This window comes from Ovis aries, chromosome 13, assembly GCF_016772045.2.
Source record: "Ovis aries strain OAR_USU_Benz2616 breed Rambouillet chromosome 13, ARS-UI_Ramb_v3.0, whole genome shotgun sequence".
Lineage (NCBI taxonomy): Eukaryota > Metazoa > Chordata > Mammalia > Artiodactyla > Bovidae > Ovis > Ovis aries.
In genome coordinates, this window is record NC_056066.1 from 39,316,141 (window position 1) to 39,339,821 (window position 23,681).

The 23,681-nt window shown below is 44.0% G+C and overlaps 1 protein-coding gene across 1 annotated transcript in view; it reads left to right on the forward strand.

Moving 5' to 3' along the window:
• The window catches only part of CFAP61 (cilia and flagella associated protein 61), a 250,124-nt gene that overhangs the window by 131,106 nt on the left and 95,337 nt on the right, over positions 1 to 23,681 (forward strand). The window contains exon 18 of the mRNA XM_060397508.1: positions 14,538 to 14,665. Within this exon, the coding sequence (XP_060253491.1) occupies positions 14,538 to 14,665 (128 nt within the window). The remainder of the gene's footprint in view (positions 1 to 14,537; positions 14,666 to 23,681) is intronic.

Genomic DNA, 23,681 nt, shown 5'->3' on the forward strand with positions numbered 1-23,681 from the left:
AGCTCAGCTTTCATTTCCTCGAAGAAGACCATCCTGACTTCCCTCCTATCATGAGTTCAATGAATGCTTGTTTTAATCCTCTCAATCTTGGACTGGTTTGTTACACAGCCATAGCTTCCTGGTACACTGCCTTAATCACACATGCTGCATTTTCTTAGTTTACTCATGTCACCTGACTTAATGAGACTTGCTTCATGACAGGAGCTGTGCCTCATTCTTACCCCAGCACTGGGGCCAGTACTTGGCACATGGGAGATGCTCAATATGTGTCTGCTGGATCGAAATTGTCGACTTAAGGTCTATATCAAATTTTTGATGGGAAATTTCAGGCATCAGGATTCTGGATGGATTATCCTGCTATCCCCAGAATCACTCCACAAATCCAACTACCTTCTCCACCAACAAGTCAGACTTGCCTTGTTGCTAGAACATTGGTTTCATAGAAACAGTTTTTCCCAGAGTTGCTTCTCTCACTGGGGAAATTGCTCTGTGTCATGAAAACTCTTTGCTGAATATTTGTAAGTTGCTTCCTATGAGAAAAAGGGTAGATTCCAGTCTGCTTCTGGGATATTAAATGCAAATGTTTTTAAACCTATGGCTAAATATAAACTTGACATGCATCCTAATAAAGCACATGTCCCAGATATGGGATAGGAGTGAAAGGATGACCTGAAGTCCTCTTTCTTTAATCAAATAACATTCAGACAGATGATACCTGACACATTTTCTATAAATCATTTTTTAGGAAGTGCAAACAATACAACTTTTTCATTTAACAAAATTCTCAAGAGAATGAACTTCAGTTCAGTCGCTCAGTTGTGTACTACTCTTTGCGACCCCATGAATTGCAGCATGTCAGGCCTCCCTGTCCTTCACCAACTCCCAGAGTTTACTCAAACTCACATCCATCAAGTCGGTGATGCCATCCAGCCGTCTCATCCTCTGTCGTCCCCTTCTCCTCCTGCCCCCAATCCCTCCCAGCATCAGAGTCTTTTCCAGTGAGTCAACTGTTCGCATGAGGTGGCCAAAGTACTGAAGTTTCAGCTTTAGCATCATTGCTTCCAAAGAACATCCAGGACCTATCTCCTTTAGAATGGACTGGTTGGATCTCCTTGCAGTCCAAGGGACTCTCAGGAGTCTTCTCCAACACCACAGTTCAAAAACATCAATTCTTCTGCGCTCAGCCTTCTTCACAGTCCAACTCTCACATCCATACATGACTACTGGAAAAACCATAGCCTTGACTAGATGGACCTTTGTTGGCAAAGTAATGTCTCTGCTTTTCAATATGCTATCTAGGTTGGTCATAACTTTTCTTCCATGGAGTAAGAGTCTTTTAATTTCATGGCTGCAGTCACCATCTGCAGTGATTTTGGAGCCCCCAAAATAAAGTCTTACACTGTTGCCACTGTTTCCCCATCTATTTCCCATGAAGTGATGGGACCGGATGCCATGATCTTCATTTTCTGAATGTTGAGCTTTAAGCCAACTCTTTCACTCTTCTCTTTCACTTTCATCAAGAGGCTTTTAGCTCCTCTTCACTTTCTGCCATAAGGGTGGTGTCATCTGCATATCTGAGGTTACTGATATTTCTCCCAGCAATCTTGATTCCAGCTTGTGCTTCTTCCAGTCCAGCATTTCTCATGATGTACTCTGCATATAAGTTAAATAAGCAGGGTGGCAATATACAGCCTTGACGTACTCCTTTTCCTATTTGGAACCAGTCTGTTGTCCCATGTCCAGTTCTAACTGTTGCTTCCTGACCTGCATATAGGTTTCTCAAAAGACAGGTCAGGTGGTCTGGTATTCCCATCTCTTGAAGAATTTTCCACGTTTATTGTGATCCACACAGTCAAAGGCTTTGGCATAGTCAATAAAGCAGAAATAGATATTTTTCTGGAACTCTCTTGCTTTTTCCATGATCCAGCGGATGTGGGCAATTTGATCTCTGGTTCCTCTACCTTTTCTAAAACCAGCTTGAACATCTGGAAGTTCACGGTTCACATATTGCTGAAGCCTGGCTTGGAGAATTTTGAGCATTACTTTACTAGCCTGTGAGATGAGTGCAATTGTGCAGTAGTTTGAGCATTCTTTGGCATTGCCTTTCTTTGGGATTGGAATGAAAACTGACCTTCTCCAGTCGTGTGGCCACTGCTGAGTTTTCCAAATTTGCTGGCATATTGAGTGCAGCACTTTCACACCATTATCTTTCAGCATTTTAATTAGCTCAACTGGAATTCCATCACCTCCACTAGCTTTGTTCGTAGTGATGCTTCCTAAGGCCCACTTGACTTCACATTCCAGGATATCTGGCTCTAGGTGAGTGATCACACCATCATGATTATCTTGGTCATGAAGATCTTTTTTGTATAGTTCTTCTGTGTATTGTTGCCACCTCTTCTTAATATCTTCTGCTTCTGTTAGGTCCATACCATTTCTGTCCTTTATTGAGTCCATCTTTGCATGAAATGTTCCCTTGGTATCTCTGATTTTCTTGAGGAGATCTCTAGTCTTTCTGATTCTGTTGTTTTCCTCTATTTCTTTGCATTGATTGCTGAGGAAGGCTTTCTTATCTCTTCTTGCTGTTCTTTGGAACTCCGCATTCAGATGTTTATATATTTCCTTTTCTCCTTTGCTTTTCGCCTCTCTTCTTTTCACAGCTATTTGTAAGCCCCCCCCCCAGACAGCCATTTTGCTTTTTTGCATTTCTTTTACATGGGGATGGTCTTGATCCCTGTTTCCTGTACAATGTCATGAACCTCATTCCATAGTTCATCAGGCACTCTATCTATCAGATCTAGTCCCTTAAATCTATTTCTCACTTCCATTGTATAATTATAAGGGATTTGATTTAGGTCATACCTGAATGGTCTAATGGTCTTCGCTACTTTCTTCAATTTAAGTTTGAATTTGGCAATAAGGAGTTCATGATCTGAGCCACAGTCAGCTCCCGGTCTTGTTTTTGTTGACTGTATAGAGCTTCTCCATCTTTGGCTGCAAACAATATAATCAATCTGATTCTGGTGTTGACCATCTGGTGATGTCCATGTGTAGAGTCTTCTCTTGTGCTGTTAGAAGAGGGTGTTTGCTATGACCAGTGCCTTCTCTTGGCAAAACTCTATTAGTCTTTGCCCTGCTTCATTCCACATTCCAAGGCCAAATTTGCCTGTTACTCCAGGTGTTTCTTGACTTCCTACTTTTGCATTCCAGTCCCCTATAATGAAAAGGACATCTTTTTTGGGTGTTAGTTCTAAAAGGTCTTGTAAGTCTTCATAGAACCGTTCAACTTCAGCTTCTTCAGCATTACTGGTTGGGGCATAGATTTGGATTACTGTGATTTTGAATGGTTTGCCTTGGAAACGAACAGAGATCATTCTGTCGTTTTTGAGATTGCATCCAAGTACTGCATTTCAGACTCTTTTGTTGACCATGATGGCTACTCCATTTCTTCTAAGGGTTCCTGCCACAGTAGTAGATATAATGGTCATCTGAGTTAAATTCACCCATTCCAGTCCATTTTAGTTCTCTGATTCCTAGAATGTCAGTGTTCACTCTTGCCATCTCTTGTTTGACCACTTCCAATTTGCCTTGATTCATGGACCTAACATTCCACGTTCCTATGCAATATTGCTCTTTACAGCACCAGACTTTGCTTCTATCACCAGTCACATCCACAGCTGGCTATTTTTTTTTGCTTTGGGTCCATCCCTTCATTCTTTCTTGAGCTATTTCTCCACTGATCTCCAGGGAATGGCAAACCACTTCAGTATTCTTGCCTTGAGAACCCCAAGAGAATAAACTTATCACTCATATATTTCTCTGATTCCTCACCTAATTATTAAGAAATTCAAATTCTATATTATAAACATACATATATTCATTTGTATTCAGTATTTGTATGCATACGTGCTAAATCACTTCAGTTGTGTCCAACTCTTTGCGACCATATGGGTTGTAGCCCACCAGGCTCCTATGTCCATGGAATTTTTCTAGGCAAGAATACTGGAGTGGGTTGCCGTGGCCTCTTCCAGGGAAATCTTCCTGACCCAGGGATCAAACCTGTGTCTCTTATATGTCCTGCATTGGCAAGTGGGTTCTTTACCACTAGCACCACCTGGGGAGCCCATTCAAAAATGGAGAGGACCATTTTTATCCTTGGATGCTGCTAAGTCACTTCAGTCGTGTCCAACTCTGTGCGACCCCATAGACGGCAGCCCACCGGGATCCCCCGTCCCCGGGATTCCCCAGGCAGTAACACTGGAGTGGGTTTCCATTTCCTTCTCCAATGTATGAAAGTGAAAAGTGAAAGGGAAGTCTCTCAGTCGTGTCCGACCCTCAGCGACCCCACGGACTTCAGCCTTCCAGGCTCCTCCGTCCATGGGATTTTCCAGGCAAGAGTACTGGAGTGGGGTACTTGTAGTAAAATGTCATAATTTTCAGAAGGGCATTCTTTGACAGGAACAATGCTTTTCATTGCTTTTGAATTTGAGTATTTTCAAAACCTTTGAGGCCAAGCCTTCATTTTATTCCATTACAAATGGGTCTCTCATGTGGCTCTAGAGGTGGAGAGTGGTTAGGCAGCTTTAGAGATATGGATATAATAGTGATTTGTGCTTTTAGAGCAATACAGGTCAGGTCATTGATTCTACAAACCATTTCTCTGCCATGGATTTGCTTTTGGGGTCTGTTCACCCCAGTGATGTCATTTCTCCAGTTTCTGGCTGACATTGTATTGGAGATGATAACTCTAGTGCCAAGTGGCTGAACCTTAACAGACAGGAGTTGCTGGGTGTGATGAGGGGTGCAGAAGACATTTATAAACACTCGGCACCTCTTCAAATGGGAAGGGATGGATGTGGAGTCACAGGAGGTTATCCTGGAGCCTGTGCTAGCATCCTCAAGTTGGGGAATCAGTGAGTCTCTGGGTCTCTGAAAAGCCAAATGTGGGTCTCCTTTTGCCTCTGTTCGAGTATTGCATCAAAGCAACCATATTTTCAGTGGTTATAATATGAGCTACTGGTTCAATATGTTATTTAATTAAAAACAAGTGAATTTAATAACCTTTATCAAATCTAAGATGCCATTATTACGGGCTTCCCAAGTGGTGCTAGTGGTAAGAACCCGCCTGCCAATGCAGGTGACATAAGATACACGGGTTTGATTCTTGGATCAGAAAGATCCCCTGGAGAAGGACATGGCAACCCACTCCAGTATTCTTGCCTGGAGAATCCCATGGACAAAAGGATCCTGGTGGGCTACAGTCCATAGGGTCGCAAAGAGTTGGACACGACTGAAACGACTTAGCGTATACACGAGATGTCATTATTATAAGAAAAACTCTTACTTTATGTACTATTAAGAAAAAAACATGGCCAAACTATGACACAGTGTCTTAATGAGAGCTCTGAACAGCATACAAATCGGTCATACAAGTCTTATTGCTTTGAAATTTCTTTCGTCTATTCAGAGAGGAGAGCCAATTTATGTTCCCTTCAATTGCATTGTTTGCTGTGGGATGCGAAAAGAAAAAACTTTTGCATGTGTCTCGGTAACAAAATATGACACAGTGTTGTCTACTTGTAGGCATCTATCATCCCTGATTTGCTCCCATAAAGCACTCGATTGTTGCATTGCAAGAAAATATGGAATTATAGCCATTCTCTCCAATGACTAATATTTGCTTCACTAATATCAAATTTGCACCCTGCTGTGTGGTTTCCAGGCCTTCATGGGAACATAATAAGTGTTCATTTCGATGCCAAATCATGCTGTAATCTTTTTGAAGGCGTTGTCAGCAGCAGTTAAACTCATTCCATGTTGTCACATAATGCATATGACTCTCTGGAAATTATGACAGTGAATAGCCTTGATCAAGTCACCTGTGCCCAGCACTGCACACTGTGTCACTGCTGCTACCTGGCTGACCTCAACGGCTGAGATGACCTTGACCATGAGGCTGTTTTCAGGGATGCTAATGTGGAAAAAATGTGCACCCTAGAACTGGTGAAATGCGTTAAAGTCACTTAACTTCCAAAACACTTTCCCCACCCCCACCCCACCCCAGATATAAATGTGTAAGAACGGTTGCCAGTGAATGTCATGGGGTGGCAATAATTTGAATTTTTAAAATGTTTGCAAATAGTGATAATGAACAGGTGGGGGGTATGAGTGTCAGAGAGATGGAGCTGATAACAAAAATATTTTTAAAATGCAAGTTAAAGAAACTCACCCATTGAATTATAGAAGCTTACTGAACTATAGCCAGGCTTCCCAGGTGGCGCTAGTGGTAAAGAAGCTGCCTGCCAGTGCAGACACATGAGACGTGAGTTTGATCCCTGGGTTGGGAAGATCCCCTGGAGTAGGAAATGGCAACCCAGTCCAGTATTCTTGCCTAGAGAATCCCATGGACAGAGGAACCTGGCAGGCTATACAAAGAGTCGGACACGACTGAGTGACTGAGCACGCACAGTGGCAAAGAATTACAGTGAAGACCACAAGTCAGCCCCACTATCCTTCCCCCACTTTGCCTTAGTAATAAGATCTCAGTTTTGTTACAGGCAGCAATGCCCCAACGAAGAGAATGTGTTTCTTAGACCCCTGCATTAGGCATGACCATATGACTTAGTTTTGGCCACTGAGACAGAAGTAGTAGTTGGAACAAAAATTCTGAAAAGGTTGGTTAAAGGCTGTGCCTTACTGGAAGGAAGGCCCTTTTTCCCTCCCTTTTCCCTCCTGCTTCCTGGAATGAGGACATGCTGTCTGGATCTCTGGCAGCCATCCTGGGTCATCCTTGAGGATAGAATCCATGCACTAGGATGGGGAATTAGGCAGGTAGAAGTCTGACTCTGCCTCAATAGCCTTGGACTATGTATTTCCAGATTTCTTCTTCATAAAGAGAGAAATTATCTTCTATTCAAGGTATTGTTTTGTGTTTAAGCTGCATTTTCTATTGTATGCAGCCAAGTCCAACCCTAACTGAAACAGAAACCCTCTTCTTTAAAAAAGAAAATTTTTAACTAATTTATACAAACTTTATTTGTTTATCCCTGCACTGAGTCTTCAGTGCTGCACTTGGACTTTCTTGAGATGAGGCGAGTGAGGGCTAGTTGTGGTTTGTGGGCTTATTATTGCAGTGGCTTCTCACTGCAGTGGCTTCTCTTGTTGCAGAGCACGGGCTGTAAGGCAAGTGGGCTCAGTAGTTGTGGTGCATAGGTTTAGTTTCCCTGAATCATGTGGGGATCTTTCTGGGCCAGGGATCAAATGGTGTCCCCTGCATTGGCAGAATTCTTAACCTCTGAACCACCAGGGGAGTCCAGGAACCCTCTTCTTTAGCTAGGGCTCAAGCTCCCACTGTTTGCCTGGGATAATGTGAAGAATGTAAAGGCATGATTGTTCTTTAAAGAAATAAGAATTCTTCACGGGTAGTTCAGTTCAGTTCAGTTGCTCAGTCGTGTCCAACTCTTTGCAACCCCTTGGACTCCAGCATGCCAGGCTTCCCTATCTATCACCAGCTCCCAGAGTTTACTCGAACTCATGTCCATTGAGTCGGTGATGCCATCCAACCATCTCATCCTCTGTTGTCCCCTTCTCCTCCCGCCTTCAATCTTTCCCAGCATCAGGGTCTTTGCAAATGAGTCAGTTCTTCGCATCAGGTGGCCAAAGTATTGGAGTTTCAGCTTCAGCATTAGTCCTTCCAACAGATATTGGGGTCATGGGTAGAGTTATGAATAATTTTGCAAGGCTGAATTAGGGCCTCATATACTTTGCTAACTTTACTGTGTGCCTGGGGCAACAGTGGGGATCCTGTAGGAACCCTAGCTCACCCCTTGCCCCATGTTGCATGGTTCTGAGTACACTCATCCCTGTGTTAGGAAAACAGGTCAGAAGGGGTCCCAGAGTCATCCCTCTCAGCAGATGCCAGAGACATAACAGTGTGCGTTCTCCCTAAGTGCTGGAGCTGCAGGAAGTGGTAGAGGTGCCCATTCTCTAAGAGAGAGGAAGATTAAGGGAATCCTTCAGAAAACAAGGCTGAAAACCATGGCACTGTCCTGACAGCCCCCTCAGGTTGTGCTGGGACGGGTGATGGCGTTCCTACCTTGCTTCTGAGCCTTTTAATGACTTTTCAAAATCGCATTGTAAATCTGTGGAAGAGATGTCCCACTTATTGAATCTTGTTCATGTGTCTGTATCTCCTAACTCTTTGTTTATTTGGTAAATGTTGCAATACCTTGCCCCCAAGAGGCCAGTTTGTGAACTTTGAACTCTGAAATGGACACCGATATTTATATCACTGTCAACCTGTCATTATTCGTCTTGATCAAATTGGGGGAAAGTGGAGGGGGGCGTTCTCAAAAAGAACAGAGAGAATGGAAAAGTGTAAGGAGAAAAAAATTACATTTGTAAGGCAAAAATAGGCTTATTAAGAATTTCAGAAACTCTATTTCTAATGGCTTTGAATCTCTCCATCTTCCATTTTCTTGCCTGGACAGAGCTCCCTTTGAAGTCTTTGGACGCTTTCTGTAAGAAAAAATAGATACACATGGTTGTGGAGCTGAAAATGGAGCTCCTTGTTTCGCCCTTCTAAAATGTGTTTTCGAAGATTTGCCTTTCATATTGCAGATGGGAGAGAGGATATGCAATTTTACCTTGTGTAACATCTTTGCCTGAAAAGCTCCAAGTATTTGTCGACGTTTTTTAATGAATAGTTTCCATGTTTGCCTGCTGAGGAAGGCAGAGGCTTGTGTAATTTACTTCCATTTTTCACCTGAGGAAACTGATATTTAAGGAAAAGAGGCTCAGAATTTCAGCCAGTAGCAGAGTTAAGAAAACAAGCCCAAACCTTGCCGCCAGGCTAATGATGCCTAGTCCAGTGATCCTGGAGTTTGAACGTCATCCCCAAACAAAATGGTGTCTTTGGAAAAAATTCACCATAGACGTCGTCATGTCGCATTTTAGTAAGAATCGGTTTTATTGTATAGGATCATTTGTATTTATTGTCACTGCTTTCTAGTTTAATGGCCTGTTTGTAATTTTAGTAGCTTCTGATTTTGGATTTGTTACTGAAATTGAGTTTCAGTCATGAGTTTGTTGCGATTCTAAGTGCAAAAGAGAAACTTAACCAATTATGAAAACACAGAACTCAGGTCTGTATATACCAGGCAAAGTTATATTTTGACTAGTTTTTTGAACCCACAGAACAGTTAATGCATATGCATACAACTCAAAACCATGTCTTTAAGATCTCTTGACAAATGTATGTGAATCGTGGCATAAACTCACTTGAGCTTGTACATCAGTATTGTTTTTACTAAACAGATAAACTTTTATCCTAAGTAGCCCTTATTATGGGGCATCCCTGGTGGCTTAGTGGTAAAGAATCTGCCTGCCAGTGCAGGAGATGTGAATTCAACCTCTGGGTGCAGAAGATTCCTGGAGAAGGAAATGGCAACCCACTCCAGTGTTCTTGCCTGGGAAATCCCATGGACAGAGAAGCCTGGCAGGCTACATACTATCCATGGGGTCGCAAAAGAGTCAGACACGATTTAGTGACTAAACAACAAAGCTCTAATTATATCTAAATCATTGGTTTGGTCATTTAAGCAGCTGGAAAACACCAAAGGAAATATTTGGAATCAGTGGAAATTATATCAACACCCTTTAAGAAGGGCTCATGAAAAATCAGCCTATCTGTCCTTTCATCACTGATCAAATGTCCAAAAATGTGTGGCAGGAATTGTTCAGATAAAACAAAAGCTAAACTAAAACTGCTCAAGGCCTCAGAAAACAAAGATGTAGCTTCTGACTCCAGGAAGCAAATAATCGAGGGTGGCAGACCAACCAGATGAATTAAGAGAAGGACGAAACCCCTCTATGAGTCACGCTCTTTCGTACAAGGTGTTCTGATTCAGAAGTTTGTAGGCGATTACAGATAAATAGCTTAGAATTTAAACACATGCTCATTTCTAGTCCCTATTTTCTCATCTCATCTCACAGCCCGCCACATGACCTTTATCATCACTTCTCTCAGAAACCTTCACACTCTCTCCCCTCCCCACCTCACCCCGGCTCTAGAATTTCCAAACCAAGAGAATTTCCCGTATGATCCATTCTTTCTTCTCCCTTCTCAGGGATGGAACTTAAGGCTTGTGTTTTAAACTCATTACGAGAGTCCTAATCTATTTTAAGGGACTTGTCTTTTAGCCTTAAAAGTTCAGCCTATACATGCGGTATGGTTTATTCCTTCTTGCTGAAAGTGAAAGTCGCTCAGTCGCGTCCAACTCTTTGTGACCCCATGGATTGTATAGTCCATGGAATTCTCCAGGCTACTCGAGTAGGTAGCCTTTCCCTTCTCCAGGGGATCTTCCCAATTCAGGGGTTGAACCCAGGTCCTCCTGCATTGCAGGTGGATTCTTTACCACCTGAGTCACAAGGGAAGCCCCAAAATACCGGAGTGGGTAACCTATCATCTTCCCGACCCAGGAATCGAACCCGAGTCTCCTGCGTTGCAGGTGGATTCTTTACCCACCAAGCTATCAGGGAAGCCCTTCTTGCTGGGGCACCTGTTCATCTCTCTATTTAAAATCATCCTTTTGTCTAAAAATGCTCATTTAATGGCATTAGGAAAATAGAATCATAAATGTCTCAAAAGAACATGGAGGTAAGAATCTGACCTCTCACCCATATTATGACTGGTACAGTACATAGTGGAGAGGCTTATAGACACTCCTCTGTTTCATCTTTGATAACTTACTGTTCCAAAATACATTTAATTTCTGTCTATAAGGTATGAGTCAATAGATAGAGCTTGTATTTTTACTTTGCAATTAAGGAAATAAAACCAGAAACAAGCATATAAACCAGGATCTCCAGGGCACAGCACGTCTTTGGTAGATGTTCAGACCAAGCAAAGGAAAACCTGGCTTGGCTCGGAGGGTCTTCCATACCTGTTTTTCTTTACTGTGAATATCTGTAGTTTGAAGGAACATAAAGGAGGGACACATTGTGCTTTCTTCCAAAAATGCCTCAAGCTTCCAGCTTACAGGCAAAACAAACCTTTGAAAGCCGTCTTCATTTGCAGTTGTCACTGAAAGACATTTCCAGGCTGGAAAGAATGTTTTTTTTTTTCAAGGTATTTAAAAACCACCTATCCTAACAAAAGGAAAGTGTGGCTTCTTCAGGTTACTTCTTCATACCCAATGATGAATATGTTTTTAATTAAAGCCTGGGCACAAAATTGGGTTTCCCAAGAACCATTGTGAGGCCTGATTGCTCTCCCGAGACACCCACCCTCGTGGGTACTGATGCTAACTGCTGACACCCGAGGCCACTGTGTGTATTCAGCGGTTAGAAAGGTGATTTCTAAGGCCTGGCAGCTGTTGGTGTTAAAGCTATTGTGAGGGAAACAAAAGCCATTCTGCTCTGTTCCCCGGCCGCCTTTGTATCTTTGATTCAGGAGCTGTTTCATAAATGAGGTATCATTCTTTACCAGGGAATTTCATTACTGCCCGTGTTGCAGTGTCCGCGTACACTTCCTGACAGCAGAGGGGAATGTCTGAACACACCTCCTATGGAAGGAATCTTGGGTTCTGACCTCTGTGAAGATGCTTGCATCTTAAGTCTGTTAATTGGACCTTCAATTAGATGCCATCATACCACGGGCTATGCTTTCTGTCTTCTTCCCTCTAAACTGCCAGACCCAATCTGCTGCTGCCAAGGCTTGTCCTGCAAGTTAATCAGAACACAGTCCACTTTGGTAGCCAGATGTACCAGGGTTAACTAGATACTCTTTCACCTAAATGGTATATTCATTATTGTCATTCAGAAAGTCTATCAGTTTAGGAGGTTTTTAGTTGCGTGTAAAAGAAACAACCTGGCCTAACCATCAAGGAAACAGGACGGGTTATATCTTTCTCCCAGCACTTCCTTTTTCTCTGGGCTGCACCCTTGTGTGTGACTTTGACATTCTTCCCACTCCAGGGGAGTCTGCTTCCCTATATCTTGGGTGTTGGGCTCAGCCTTGTGGCTTGCTTTGGCCATGCACAATATTTTTTTAATACCTTATTAAGAAATAAGTGGGCTTCCCTGATGGTTCAGCAGGTGAAGAATCTGCCTGCAATGCAGAACAAACAGGAAATGCGGGTTCAATCCTTGGGTTGAGAAGATCCCCTGGAGGAGGAAATGGCAACCCACTCCAGTATTCTTGCCTGTAAAGTTCCATGAACAGAGGAGCCTGATGGGCTACAGTCCATGAGTTTGCAAAGGTATTTCTTACTTTCACTCACCCTTCTTGTACTTTTGTGTTGCCATGAGAAGGATAGACCCAGCTCTCTGCCACCAAAAAAGATAAGATAGGTAGGAGAATGGACACATATATATGTGTGGCTGAGTCTCTTTGCTGTCCACCTGAAACTATCAAAACATTATTAATTGGCTATACTCCAATACGAAATAAGAATTTTAGTAAAAAAAAAAAAAAGTAAAATAAGCTATGAGAATATATTGTACAGCACAGGGAATATAGCCAATATTTTATAATAACTATAAATGGAGTATAACCTTTAAAAATCATGATTCACTCAGTTGTACACCTGAAACTTATATTGTACATTAACTGTACCTCAATAATAGATAAATTAAAAAAGGAGAGCCATGTGAGGCCAAACTGAAAACTGCAGAGTGAAGCCAAACCCTGATGAATCCCACTGACATCAACCTTCTTCCTGATGACTCAAAGTTACCTGAGTCAAAATAGATGGCAGTGTTTTAAACCACTGCATCTTGGGGCAGTTTGTTATATAACACTGTTTGGCAATAGCTGACTAGTACTTATTGCTCCTGTAACTAAAGAGCGCAAAGATAGCATGGGGTTCAGGTAGGATTTGAAAGGAATTCTTGTTCTATTTCTTTGTTATTCGCTTGGAGCTTCATCCCGGAATCGTTTCCCTTTTGCTGACATGATGACTGTTACTGTTTCAGGCTTCACATACCCCAAGCCATCTGGAAGGCAAGAGGCTTTTCTTCTTAAACCATCACAGAGAAGTCCTGAGCTTCACTCTGATTATGCCAGCAGAGGTCACATGTCTGTTCTGGGTCATTGTTGAGCAAGGAGGGTAGGATTATACAACCTGGTTTGTATCAACCAGAGTCCCCTCTTAAAGATGGGAGTGGGTTGTCTTTTCCCATAATCCATGGTGTGCCTCATTAGATGTGGGAGAGAGTGAAATAGATGCTGGGAGACACCATCAATGTTAATTATGGGGAGAGTCTAAAATCTTGGAACATTGTTTTGGATTTCTGTTAATACTTTATTTTTCTCAAGACATTTTCCTATCTCGTGTTGCTGGGCTAGCCTGAGCTGGAGAGAGGGGACTTATCCTCTAGATCACACATGTTCCTGGGTGAATTGTAAAGCATGTGACCCCATGCTGCCTTAGACACTAGAAAGTAAGTGGGAGCTTAGCTTTTCATAGGGCTTCACTGTTAAACTTCCAACTCATGATGTCTCAGGATTTGGGGAAAATTAAAAACTGGTTTGGTCTACTAGATTTGAAGGTCTCTAACGTAGAGGATGAGTTAATGCTAATGTAATAAGAACTTGAACGAGAGACATGCATTGGTGTGGACATCACTCCACTGACTCTTAGCCTCCATTGCTTCTGATGAGAAGTCAGCTGCAAACCCTCTTATTGTCCGGACACACAGGAAACATCAGATTAAAATGTTTGTTGAATTTATGAATTAAAAACTGGAAGCAAAGTCTTCTGCTCTTTCTAGTCTGACTTTCTTTCAAGAGTACCCTGTCACTTCTTTCTAGTAAAACCTTCCCTTGTACATTTCATGCTCCCACTGAAGCCTCTGCAGGAAAGTGAACCAAACAAATCAATCCAGGTCATTTTTTCAGCCACGGGCATTAAAACAATCATCTGTTACTCTCTGTGCTTCCAAGAGTCCTCCTTGACCCTCAGTTATTTGAAAGACTGAAGAAGCCTTATTATCCAATGTGCTTTAGTCATTCAACATGTCTGTCATTCTGTAAATATCACTGAACACCTACTGTGCTCCAGATGCTATGAGGGATGCAGAATTGAATAGAGTTAATACTTTTCATCAAGAACCTGGGTGCTGTTATCCAGTCATTCACAGTTTCAGGAAAACCCTGGACAGAAGGGACAATTGAGGTCTTTGATGAAACTACAGTTTCCCAGGGAGCAGCTTGCCTGTCTTCTTGTGGGATTATTTACCTTATCGTCTCTAGTCATAGATGGCCTCAGTTCTGTTTGAAACATCTGTTAATGATAAGACAAAAAGTGATCTAGATTAAGCATTTTGATGTGCATCAGCCTAGGTATTAGGTATATTCCCATATTCTTACATTCATTTATTTGACATTTCTTCCTGTAAATCTCCTCAGGCCTATGCAGGGGCATTTTTCAGTTTGATGTGCTGGGTAATATTCTGGTTAAGTAATGGCCAATTTGGGAATGCAGACTCAGCTATGTTTTCCTCAAGTCCATTTTTCTCTTTGTGCTTTTTTCCAGTTGAGTTATGCCTTGAACCATACAAACAGAAAACTATCGTTAGAACCTAAGATAACTGTCAATGCCAAGATTGTTGTCGTTGGTGCATCCAATGTTGGAATTTCCTTCCTAGAAACGTTGGTATTTTGGTAAGTTGTTTTACTTTATTTATTAGTTTGTTTTTAAAGGGGCCTTTCTCTTCGCACACCTGAGAAGGTCCCTTGAAAAGATAGACCTGATTTTTTTTCAACACCTCACTTACCTTGCCTAGGTAGATTAATAAAAAATGAATCAGAGGAATATTCTAGATCAGAGGTTGGCAAACTCTAGCCTCTCAGGTCAAAGCAGCTCCACCTGCTTTTGAAAATAAAGCTTTAAAGGAACACAGTAATGCTCATCTAATTTATGTTTTGTCTCTATTTTGTTAATACAGTGACAGCTTTGAGTAGCCGTGACAGGAACCATGTGGCCCACAGTGACTAGTATATGTCACTCTGACCCTTTCAAGATGTTTTTCAGCCCAGTTCTATACTAGTGCTCGCTTTTTGGCTGAATTATAAGAATCACCTAGAGCATTTGTTGAAGATGTAGATTCCCAGACCTTGTAGACATAGGGAAGAAGAAAGTCCCATGGAGGGCCCTGGGAACTTGTATTTTAACAGATGTTCTATGTGATCAAGCAGGTGTGGGGATGGACCAGTTTTGACTTTATGTATCAAGAACAGGCTTCAGAGGTGGCAGGCAGGCCTGGACGTTTCTTTCGACCCCTGCATTTTGGGTGTCAGGGGATAGGTGATTCCTGAGGCTTCTCAGCTCCCCCCACTAGCTTTCTATTTGCTCAGCAAATTTCAGTCCCTCTTTAACAGGAAGAACTCCGGGTTATGTCCAAGAACTTGTGTTTGTGGCCTGGTATCCCCACCACCAGCACGGAACTGCCAGTGTGTACCTGGCTTTTCTCAGATCCAGGTTACTTTTATAAAAAGTCTCCACGTGTTTTCAAAGACCCTGGTTTGGAGGAAATGCAGACTCCTAAGTTAGAAGAATATTTCTTTCCCCAAATCTTTTGTTCAGGATCACATGAGAAAACTTTGGCTACCATTCAAAACTGTAGGTGCTAAGAGGGGAGTGGGCTAAGGGGGAAAGGTATCCCCACTAACTGATTGGTGAGGGCTAAGCAAGGAAAGGGGCAGAGGAAAGGACCCCTAGAAGGTATTTGTTCCTGGTGGACAGGGAGATGAGCTAACCCCAGGTGATTAGTTTACTCATTTGACCTCACATTTAATGGAAGATTTTTTCGCTTCCTAGCCAGTTTGTTCAGTTATTCAGAACACACCCTTAGTTAACCAGATATAAGTCACCTGTCTTTAATTTTTTTAATTAATTAATTTTTGGTTGTGCTGGGTCACCATTGCTGGGCATGGACTTTCTCTAGTTGTGGTGAGCAGGGGCTACTCTTTGCTGTGGTGTGCTGGCTTCTCTTCTGAAGAGCACAGGCTCTGGGTGCCAGCTCAGTAGTCGTGGTATGTGGGTTTAGTTGCTCTGAGGCATGTGGAATCTTCCTGGACCAGGGATTGACCCCATGTCATCTGCGTTGGCAGGCAGATTCAGATCCACTGTACCAACAGCGAAGTCCTAATTAAAAAAAAAAAATATATATATATATATATATATATATATATATATATATTTTGTAGTTCTGAGTCTTGGTTGCGTCACGCAGAATCTTCCATCTTTGTTGCAACATTCATGCCAACTGTAAGATGCAGCATGCAGGATCTAGTTCTCTTAGCAGGGATTGAACCCAGGCCCCCTGCATTGGGAGCACGGAGTCTTAGCCACTGGACAGCCAGGGAAGTCCCATAAGTCTCCTGTCTTTATTGAAATTAGAACAAAGTTCACAGGCTTTAAATACTGTGGTCAGTTTACCACAATCTTGCATTGCAAGAAAGGAATCGTGAGATGCACTCAGGAAACTTCCTTTTCGCTGCCTGTACCATTCTGTAGTCTGAAGTCTTCCCTGTTCTGACAGGACTCCTCACCTAAGATTCTGAAAAACAGTTGTGTACAGCCATTTTTGAATGATTAATGATCTGGGTGGAGTTGTGAAATTATAGTAGAGAAGAAGTTATCATAAACAGATCTTAAATCTTAATTTAGCTATATATCCAGTCATTATGTCTCGTTTAAAATGATTACATTGATATATACACGTATAATTTTCTTTTTATGGAATCAACTTATATTTAATAAAGACAGGTATAAATTTTGATGTAAGTACTTGGTTGATTAAATTCCTCAATCAGACAGACCTTTTTAAAGCATTTTAAAGCACTCGTGGTTCTCTATCATCGTTGCACAGATTACGTCCACTAAAAATAGACCAGTATCAGTTTACGGATATCTAATCCCGAAGAGAGGAAATAGTTCTCTCATTATGTTCTCTAATTATTTCAAATCAGCAATCACCATAGTAACCTGCTGTAGATTTTACTTAACAGTTTAACTGCCATTTGAAATGGATTTTATAAATGATTCGAGTTGGAATGAAATGGAAGAAACACAGTTTTCACCAAGCACTGACCTCCAGTAAGGATTAAATCCACATTTTGGAGGCAAGATTTAGGAGTCGCCCTCCTGTGCTCCTGCTCTGTGTTATTAAACCCAGGTGGGGCCCCGTAGTTTCCAGAAAATCCATCTGAAGCCCAGTACAGCAACCTCTTTTTCCAGAGAATCTGGTCACCCTGTCATCTGGTGACAAAGCAAACACAACTCTTTGTTCTTACATTATTTGCATGCAGAAAAACTGCAAAGCACCTTGGGTCTCCCCTTCAGATACCAAAAGCAGCCCTTGCAGAAGTTCTTGGCCTTGTCATGTTCTTCTTTCCCCAAGTGCCATGACACTACTAGGATGTTGATGTGATTTGTCCACAGTCACCAATTAACACATCAGGGGGCTTCCCTCATAGCTCGCCTGCAACTAGGAGACCCCAGCTCGATTCCTGGGTTGGGAAGATCCGCTGGAGAAGGGATAGGCTACCCACTCCAGTATTCTTGGGCTTCTCTGGTGGCTCAGCTGGTAAAGAATTCGCCTGCAATGCAGGAGACCTGGGTTCTATCCCTGGGTTGGGAAGATCCCCTGGAGAAGGGAAAGGCTACTCACTCCAGTATTCTGACCTGGAGAATCGCAAAGAAGATCACAAAGAGTTGGACACAGCTGAGCAACTTTCACTTTCACCAACACAGATATCCAGGTGTGAGCTCCACATGAGGAGGGAGTGTTGAGGGGATGTTTGGGGTTTTGGATTTTAGTACAACATTCTGTCTGATCCTCAGCTGCTACCCACCCACAGCCACAGCTGCTCAGAGGACACCCCTTCCTGTCTGGTCATCAGGCTAGTAGATTGCTTGGTGACTTCTTCTTGTCCTCCTGAGGGCAAGCCCTCCTGGGCCTTCCAGTGCCCAGTGACATGACTGGCAGGCATTTCTAGAGACACACACCACCCGCCATGTGTGTCCATGTCCTCCTGGTCCTGGTGAATCCTCTGGTGCTGAGTTGAGTGGCCTCAGACTTTCTATGATCTCTGTCGACCCTCCTGAGCCAGCCCTAGCTGGCTGATACAAAGGGGAAAGGGGCAGGGTGGCTCAAGGTGGAGGGGGAGCTCAGCTAACTTGCCCCCCGTCCCCCACACCAGGTCTGTGCATCTGTCTTCTGAGGGCACTGTGCCTGAGAAACTCCGCAGGGGGCAGAGGAGGGAACGTGTTCAGGCCCCCAGACCCCACCTGGCAGGCACATCCTGGCCTCCTTCCCCATCACTCACCTTGTCAGGACGTGTGCCCCCATGGTGGGGACCAGGGGCTGGGCAGGGGGAGGACAGCAGGCATGCCAGGGAGCTTTCTTGAGGTGGGGGGCATAGAGCAGAAAACCCCCACTCATCTGTGGAACAGAGGGCAGTGAAGTGGAGGGGAAAGGGAACTTTTAAGACCCTTTTGCTGTGTTTTTCATCATGCCCAAGACATTCAGGTGATGGACATGAGCTATATTAAAATTGTAGTTCTCATGATTGATAGGTGGTGTTTGTTTGGCTGCCTGGCCCTTTGGGACAGAAAGGTGTTGTCTTAGGTGGTGTAGTTGTTTGGTCTTATCCTTCCTGGTCCTTCTGCTTAAAACCCCAAACACTGGTTTTTGGCAGAAAGCTCTTGGCCTCAGCCATCAGTCCCCCTCTATGGCCAACCAGAGCTGCAGTCCTGCCCTCCTCCCCTGCTGAGGGAGGGTCATGGCAGGGGACCCCCAGTCCTGCCAACCCTGAGGTGCTGTCACACCAAGAGCTCCACCAACTCTGTCAGAGTTTAGTCTAAAGGGAACTCCCTGTTCTCAGATCAACAGCCAGGTCCAGAGGGGAGCTTCCATCACCTGTCAGAGAGATGCCGTGTCCTAAAGGAGAGCTTTGCAAGGAAGTCAGAAAGCTCTTTCCAGAAAGCAAGGGACCTTTTTCCTCATAGCCAGTCATATTTTTACCAGCTCCTTGTTCCTGTGGAACTCCCCAAATGCAATGCTTTGACAATGTTGGGCTTTCTACAACGGTACTCCAAAATCAGTTTTTACAAAGAATTATGGACATGCTCTACCAAAAAAGGGGCATGGGATAAGAACCAGGTCCATGAACTCATTTTATGTCTTATGTCCTTTTTACTCGAAAGTTTGGTCTGGACTCCAGCAAGATAAGCATCACCTGGGAGCTTATTAGAAAGAGCCTCAGGCCCCACCACTGTCAGTGTCCCAGATAGACATTTTATCTTCCAGAATTGTCCACAACAGCTTCTTCCTTCTGTCTTTGTCATCAAGCCACTGAGCTGAAGCATTTACTGTTTGATTCTGTTTCAGCTCATGTGTCTCTATGCCTTGTGTATTATATTATTTACTCCCAATTATGGAGCAGCTCCTTTTAATCCATTACTTTAAAATCTTTCCTAATTCAATTCTGATGTAAAGAATCTCTCGAGGAGCCTCTAATGGCCCTAGAGAAACGCATGAATGAACCCTGAGATGACAGTGACTGAAAGCAGCCCCGGGTGGTGTCCCCACAACTCTGGGTGGGTGGACGAAGATGCCCTTTGGTTCTCAGGGAGCTCCAGTGGGTGCCAGGTCCCCCACTGCCTCGTCTTCCACTCCTGCCCCCAGGAAGAGGTGTCAAAATTCCCACCGTGTCATCTCACCCCAGGGTGAAATTTCTGGTTTTTGACCTGGGCCTTGATCCCACATCCCTGTGGGCATGTCAAGGTAACTAAGAACAGCTTGGAGCTACAGGGCACGTTTGTGAAGCTGCAGTTGTGCCACGTGACCGGAACACACGCTATCAGGTGGCGCAGGACTATGCCGTGCCCAGTGTTAACTGTGGATCTGGCGGCTGCAGCCAAGCACTTACAACTTAATGAGGCTTCTTATCTCCACCTTTGTCTGAGGACAGCTGAGGTCTTCAGTGTGGCCTGTCACTAATTAGGTGATTCATTAAGTAGTGCTTACGTGCTGATCTAAGAGCTGAACCCCAGCGAACAGGTTGCTGGCTGTCCTGTTGTGTGCTGCTGGCCTCTGCCCCAGGGATTGAGGGCCCTGTGCTGGCTCCGATCGCCCTCTGGGTACCCCGGAAATGCGAGGTGGCGGCCAGGCCGTGGCACCTGCTGTGGAGCAGGCAAGAGATCCCTGAGGCAGGTCACATATCACATCTTGTTGCATTGGCATCACGATGAGGCCTGTGGTGGCGGTGTGGGGAGAGGGGAGAAGGGCTGGTACAGAGGCCTCTCTGATGGCCTGGGGAGATGGAAGGTGAGGGGCGGGGACAGTGCCTCCCCAGGCAGAAGGAGCTGGCATCCCGCATCCAGAAAAGACTGATCCAGAGTGTCCTCGTCACCATCAGCTTTCCTAATCTCTTCCTAGTATTGAAGCGCACAGGCATCCCTGGGTTTTCCTGCATTTTGCAGATACTGCATTTTTTTTTTTTTTACAAATTGAAGGTTTGTGGAAGCCCTGCATTGTCAGATGATGGTTAGCATTTTATAGGAAAAACGTATTTTTTAGTTAGTATGTTGTTTTTGTAGACATCATGTTACTGTGCACTGAATAGACTATAGTATTTGGTAAACATAACTTTTGTGTGCACTTGTAAACAAACAAACAAAAAAATACAGGTGACTCACTTTATTGGGATATTGGCTTTATTGTGGGTCTGGAACCAAATCCACAGTATCTCTGAGGTAGCCTGTGACTAAGGTTAAATGAAAGTATCATGGTTTACTGACGTCATTCCTTCCTGCTCCCTTCAGGAGATCTTTTCTCATCTCCAGTGGCTCACTTTAGAGGCTCCCAGAGCAAAAGGAAAGCAGCCTCTCTGAGCAATGTCAGGCCTTTTTGGGAATCAGCTAACTGCCGTGTTTTGTGGGTTCTCTGAGCCCCCAGGGTGAAAGATGTTAAATGGGAAGTGCTTTCTCCATAATGGCACGAAACATAAACCACACGTGTGGACCAGTAACAGAGTCATCTGCTCGGCCTCCAGCCTCTACAATCAACTCATTTTCAAATGATGACATTGGCCCCTATCTTGGTTTACATTCCTGTAAATGCTGAAAACAAAGAATTTGGTGCCAGTAGTTTATTTGGAGGTGATCTCTGAGAACTACCTGAGTGAGCAGGTGAGATGGGACAGGCAGGAAAGCCAACAAAGCCCCCAGATCACATGCCTTTGGGTCATTGTAGACACTGAGGCTCAGTGCTGCCAGGACCTGCAGGGTCACAGCTGGGAGCAGTCCCTCTGTGCTCAAGGAAGCAGGTATTTACCCACCAGTTCTTATCCATCTGGTCACTCTTGGGCTATGCTTCCATCCTGTCCCTCAAGCTGCCACGGTCAGGGGGTAACCCTGGGCAGAGAAGGCAGGAAAGCACTGAGGCAGGAGGACCATTTACAGGGGATGTGTGTGTGTGTGTGTGAGGGGGGGGTCCCCTCCTAACCTGGTTTCTTTTGTTTGTTCTCCTTTCTTTCTGTTTTTAAAAATACTTATTTATTTGGCTGCGCCCAGCCTTAGTTGTGGCAGGCTGGATCTAGTTCCCTGACCAAGGATGGAACCCAGCCCCCTGCACTGGGAGCGTGGAGTCTTAACCACTGGACCACGAGGGAAGTCTATGTTCTCTTTTCTTAATCTTCATACCATTGCCCTTTAATGATGAAGAAGGCAATGGCACCCTACTCCAGTACTCTTGCCTGGAAAATCCTAAGGACGGAGGATCCTGGTGGGCTGCAGTCCTTGGGGTCACGAAGAGTCTGATGCAACTGAGCGACTTCACTTTCACTTTTCACTTTCATGCATTGGAGAAGGAAATGGCAACCCACTCCAGTGTTCTTGCCTGCAGAATCTCAGGGATGCAGAGCCTGGTGGGCTGCCGTCTCTGGGGTCTCACAGAGTCGGACGCAACTGAAGCAACTTAGCAGCAGCAGCAGCAGCCCTTTAACGAAGTGGGCAGGTCTAGACAAAGGCAGAGGAAAGAGAGGCAAGAAGAGAAAACTGTGTCAGGAGGCTCTCCTGATCTCCTGCCACCTCTGTCCCCAGGCATCCTGGAGGCTTTAGAGAGATCCCAGGCATTCTGCTTCACCAGAAACCTCAGTGGGAACAAAGTGGGCAAGAAGGTTCCTGGGTAGGGAAGATCCCCTAGAGAAGGAAATGGCAACCCACTCCAGTACTCTTGCCTGGGAAATCCCATGGACAGGGGAGCCTGGTGAGCAAAAGAGTCGAACACAACTTAGTGACTAATACAACAACAACTTTTTGTATAAGCAACAGCTTGCAAAAATTCCAAACTCTACAATTCTATAATCAAAGCTACTTTTCTGGGTAAGGGTGACTAGGTTGTAGTTATAAAAAGACAGCTTCCTGAGACCCTGTTCCTGTGGTAACGATCCAGCAGAGTTGCAGTGCACCCAAGGAATGTGTATTTTTAAGACTCTCCAGGTAATTTTGACACACAGCCAGGTTTAATCACCGTTTATGGAGACTTTTCCTTAAACTTGGCAGTCTTACCCGTAAGGAAACCTATTCCCCCGCAACCCTGATTGCTCATTGTAATTGAGCTGTTTTTATGGGCTGTGTCTTCCAAACCACATTTTCTGATTCTCAACAAATCATATAACTTCTAAGTCACATTGTTACTTTGGGGCTTACCAGGCATAATTATTAACATATCATTAAACATTGCATAGCTGAAGCCATTGCCCCAGGTTCATAGTATTTATGTGTTAAATTGGACCCAGTAGAAAGCATTTCATGAAGCTTCATGCTTCAACTATTCGCCATTAAGAATGAAGGCTCAAGAAGATACCTGCCAAGCATGAGGAGACCTGCCCTGACTGTGTCAATAAAGCTTTCCTAACCTCCAGTATGTGCCCAAAGCATAGCACCCTCCTCACCCTCCCCACCCAGAAGTGATCTCACTTTCTTTTTAAAAACTATCCGGGTCTTTCTGTTTATTTCTTTTTATTTTATTTTTGGCTGGGCTGGGTCTCTGTTGCTGCATGTTCTTTCTCTAGTTGCAGTGAGTGGGGGCTACTCTTCGTTGCAGTACATGGGCCTCCCATTGTGGTGGCTTCTCGTTGCAGAGCACAGGCTCTAGGGTGCATGGGATTCAGTCCCTGTGGCCCACAGCCTTAGCTGCTCCGTGGCACGTGGAATCCTCCCAGACCAGGGACTGAACCTGTGTCTCCTACATTGGCAGGCAGATTCTTAGCCACTTGACCACCAGGGAAGCCACCTCTCATTTCCTATTGAATTCCCACAATGCTTGTTTTTTCCAGTCTTGAGGGATGATTCTGATTCGGCCTTGTACTTTTCTACCTCTTGTGTGTGAAGGGTTTCCAGTTTGCCTTTTACAGGTGCCATCTTGGTATTTACACCTTGCACATGCTCAGAGGATAAATGTATGGCATTTTTCAATTCAGTTCAGTCACTTAGTTGTGTCTGACTATTTGCGACCCCATGGACTTTGTGACCCCCAGGAAGCACGCCAGGCTTCCCTGTCCATCACCAACTCCCAGAGTTTACTCAGATTCATATCCATTGAGTCAGTGACGCCATCCAGCCATTTCATCCTCATTCTCTTACTGCCTTCAGTCTGTCCTTTCCAGC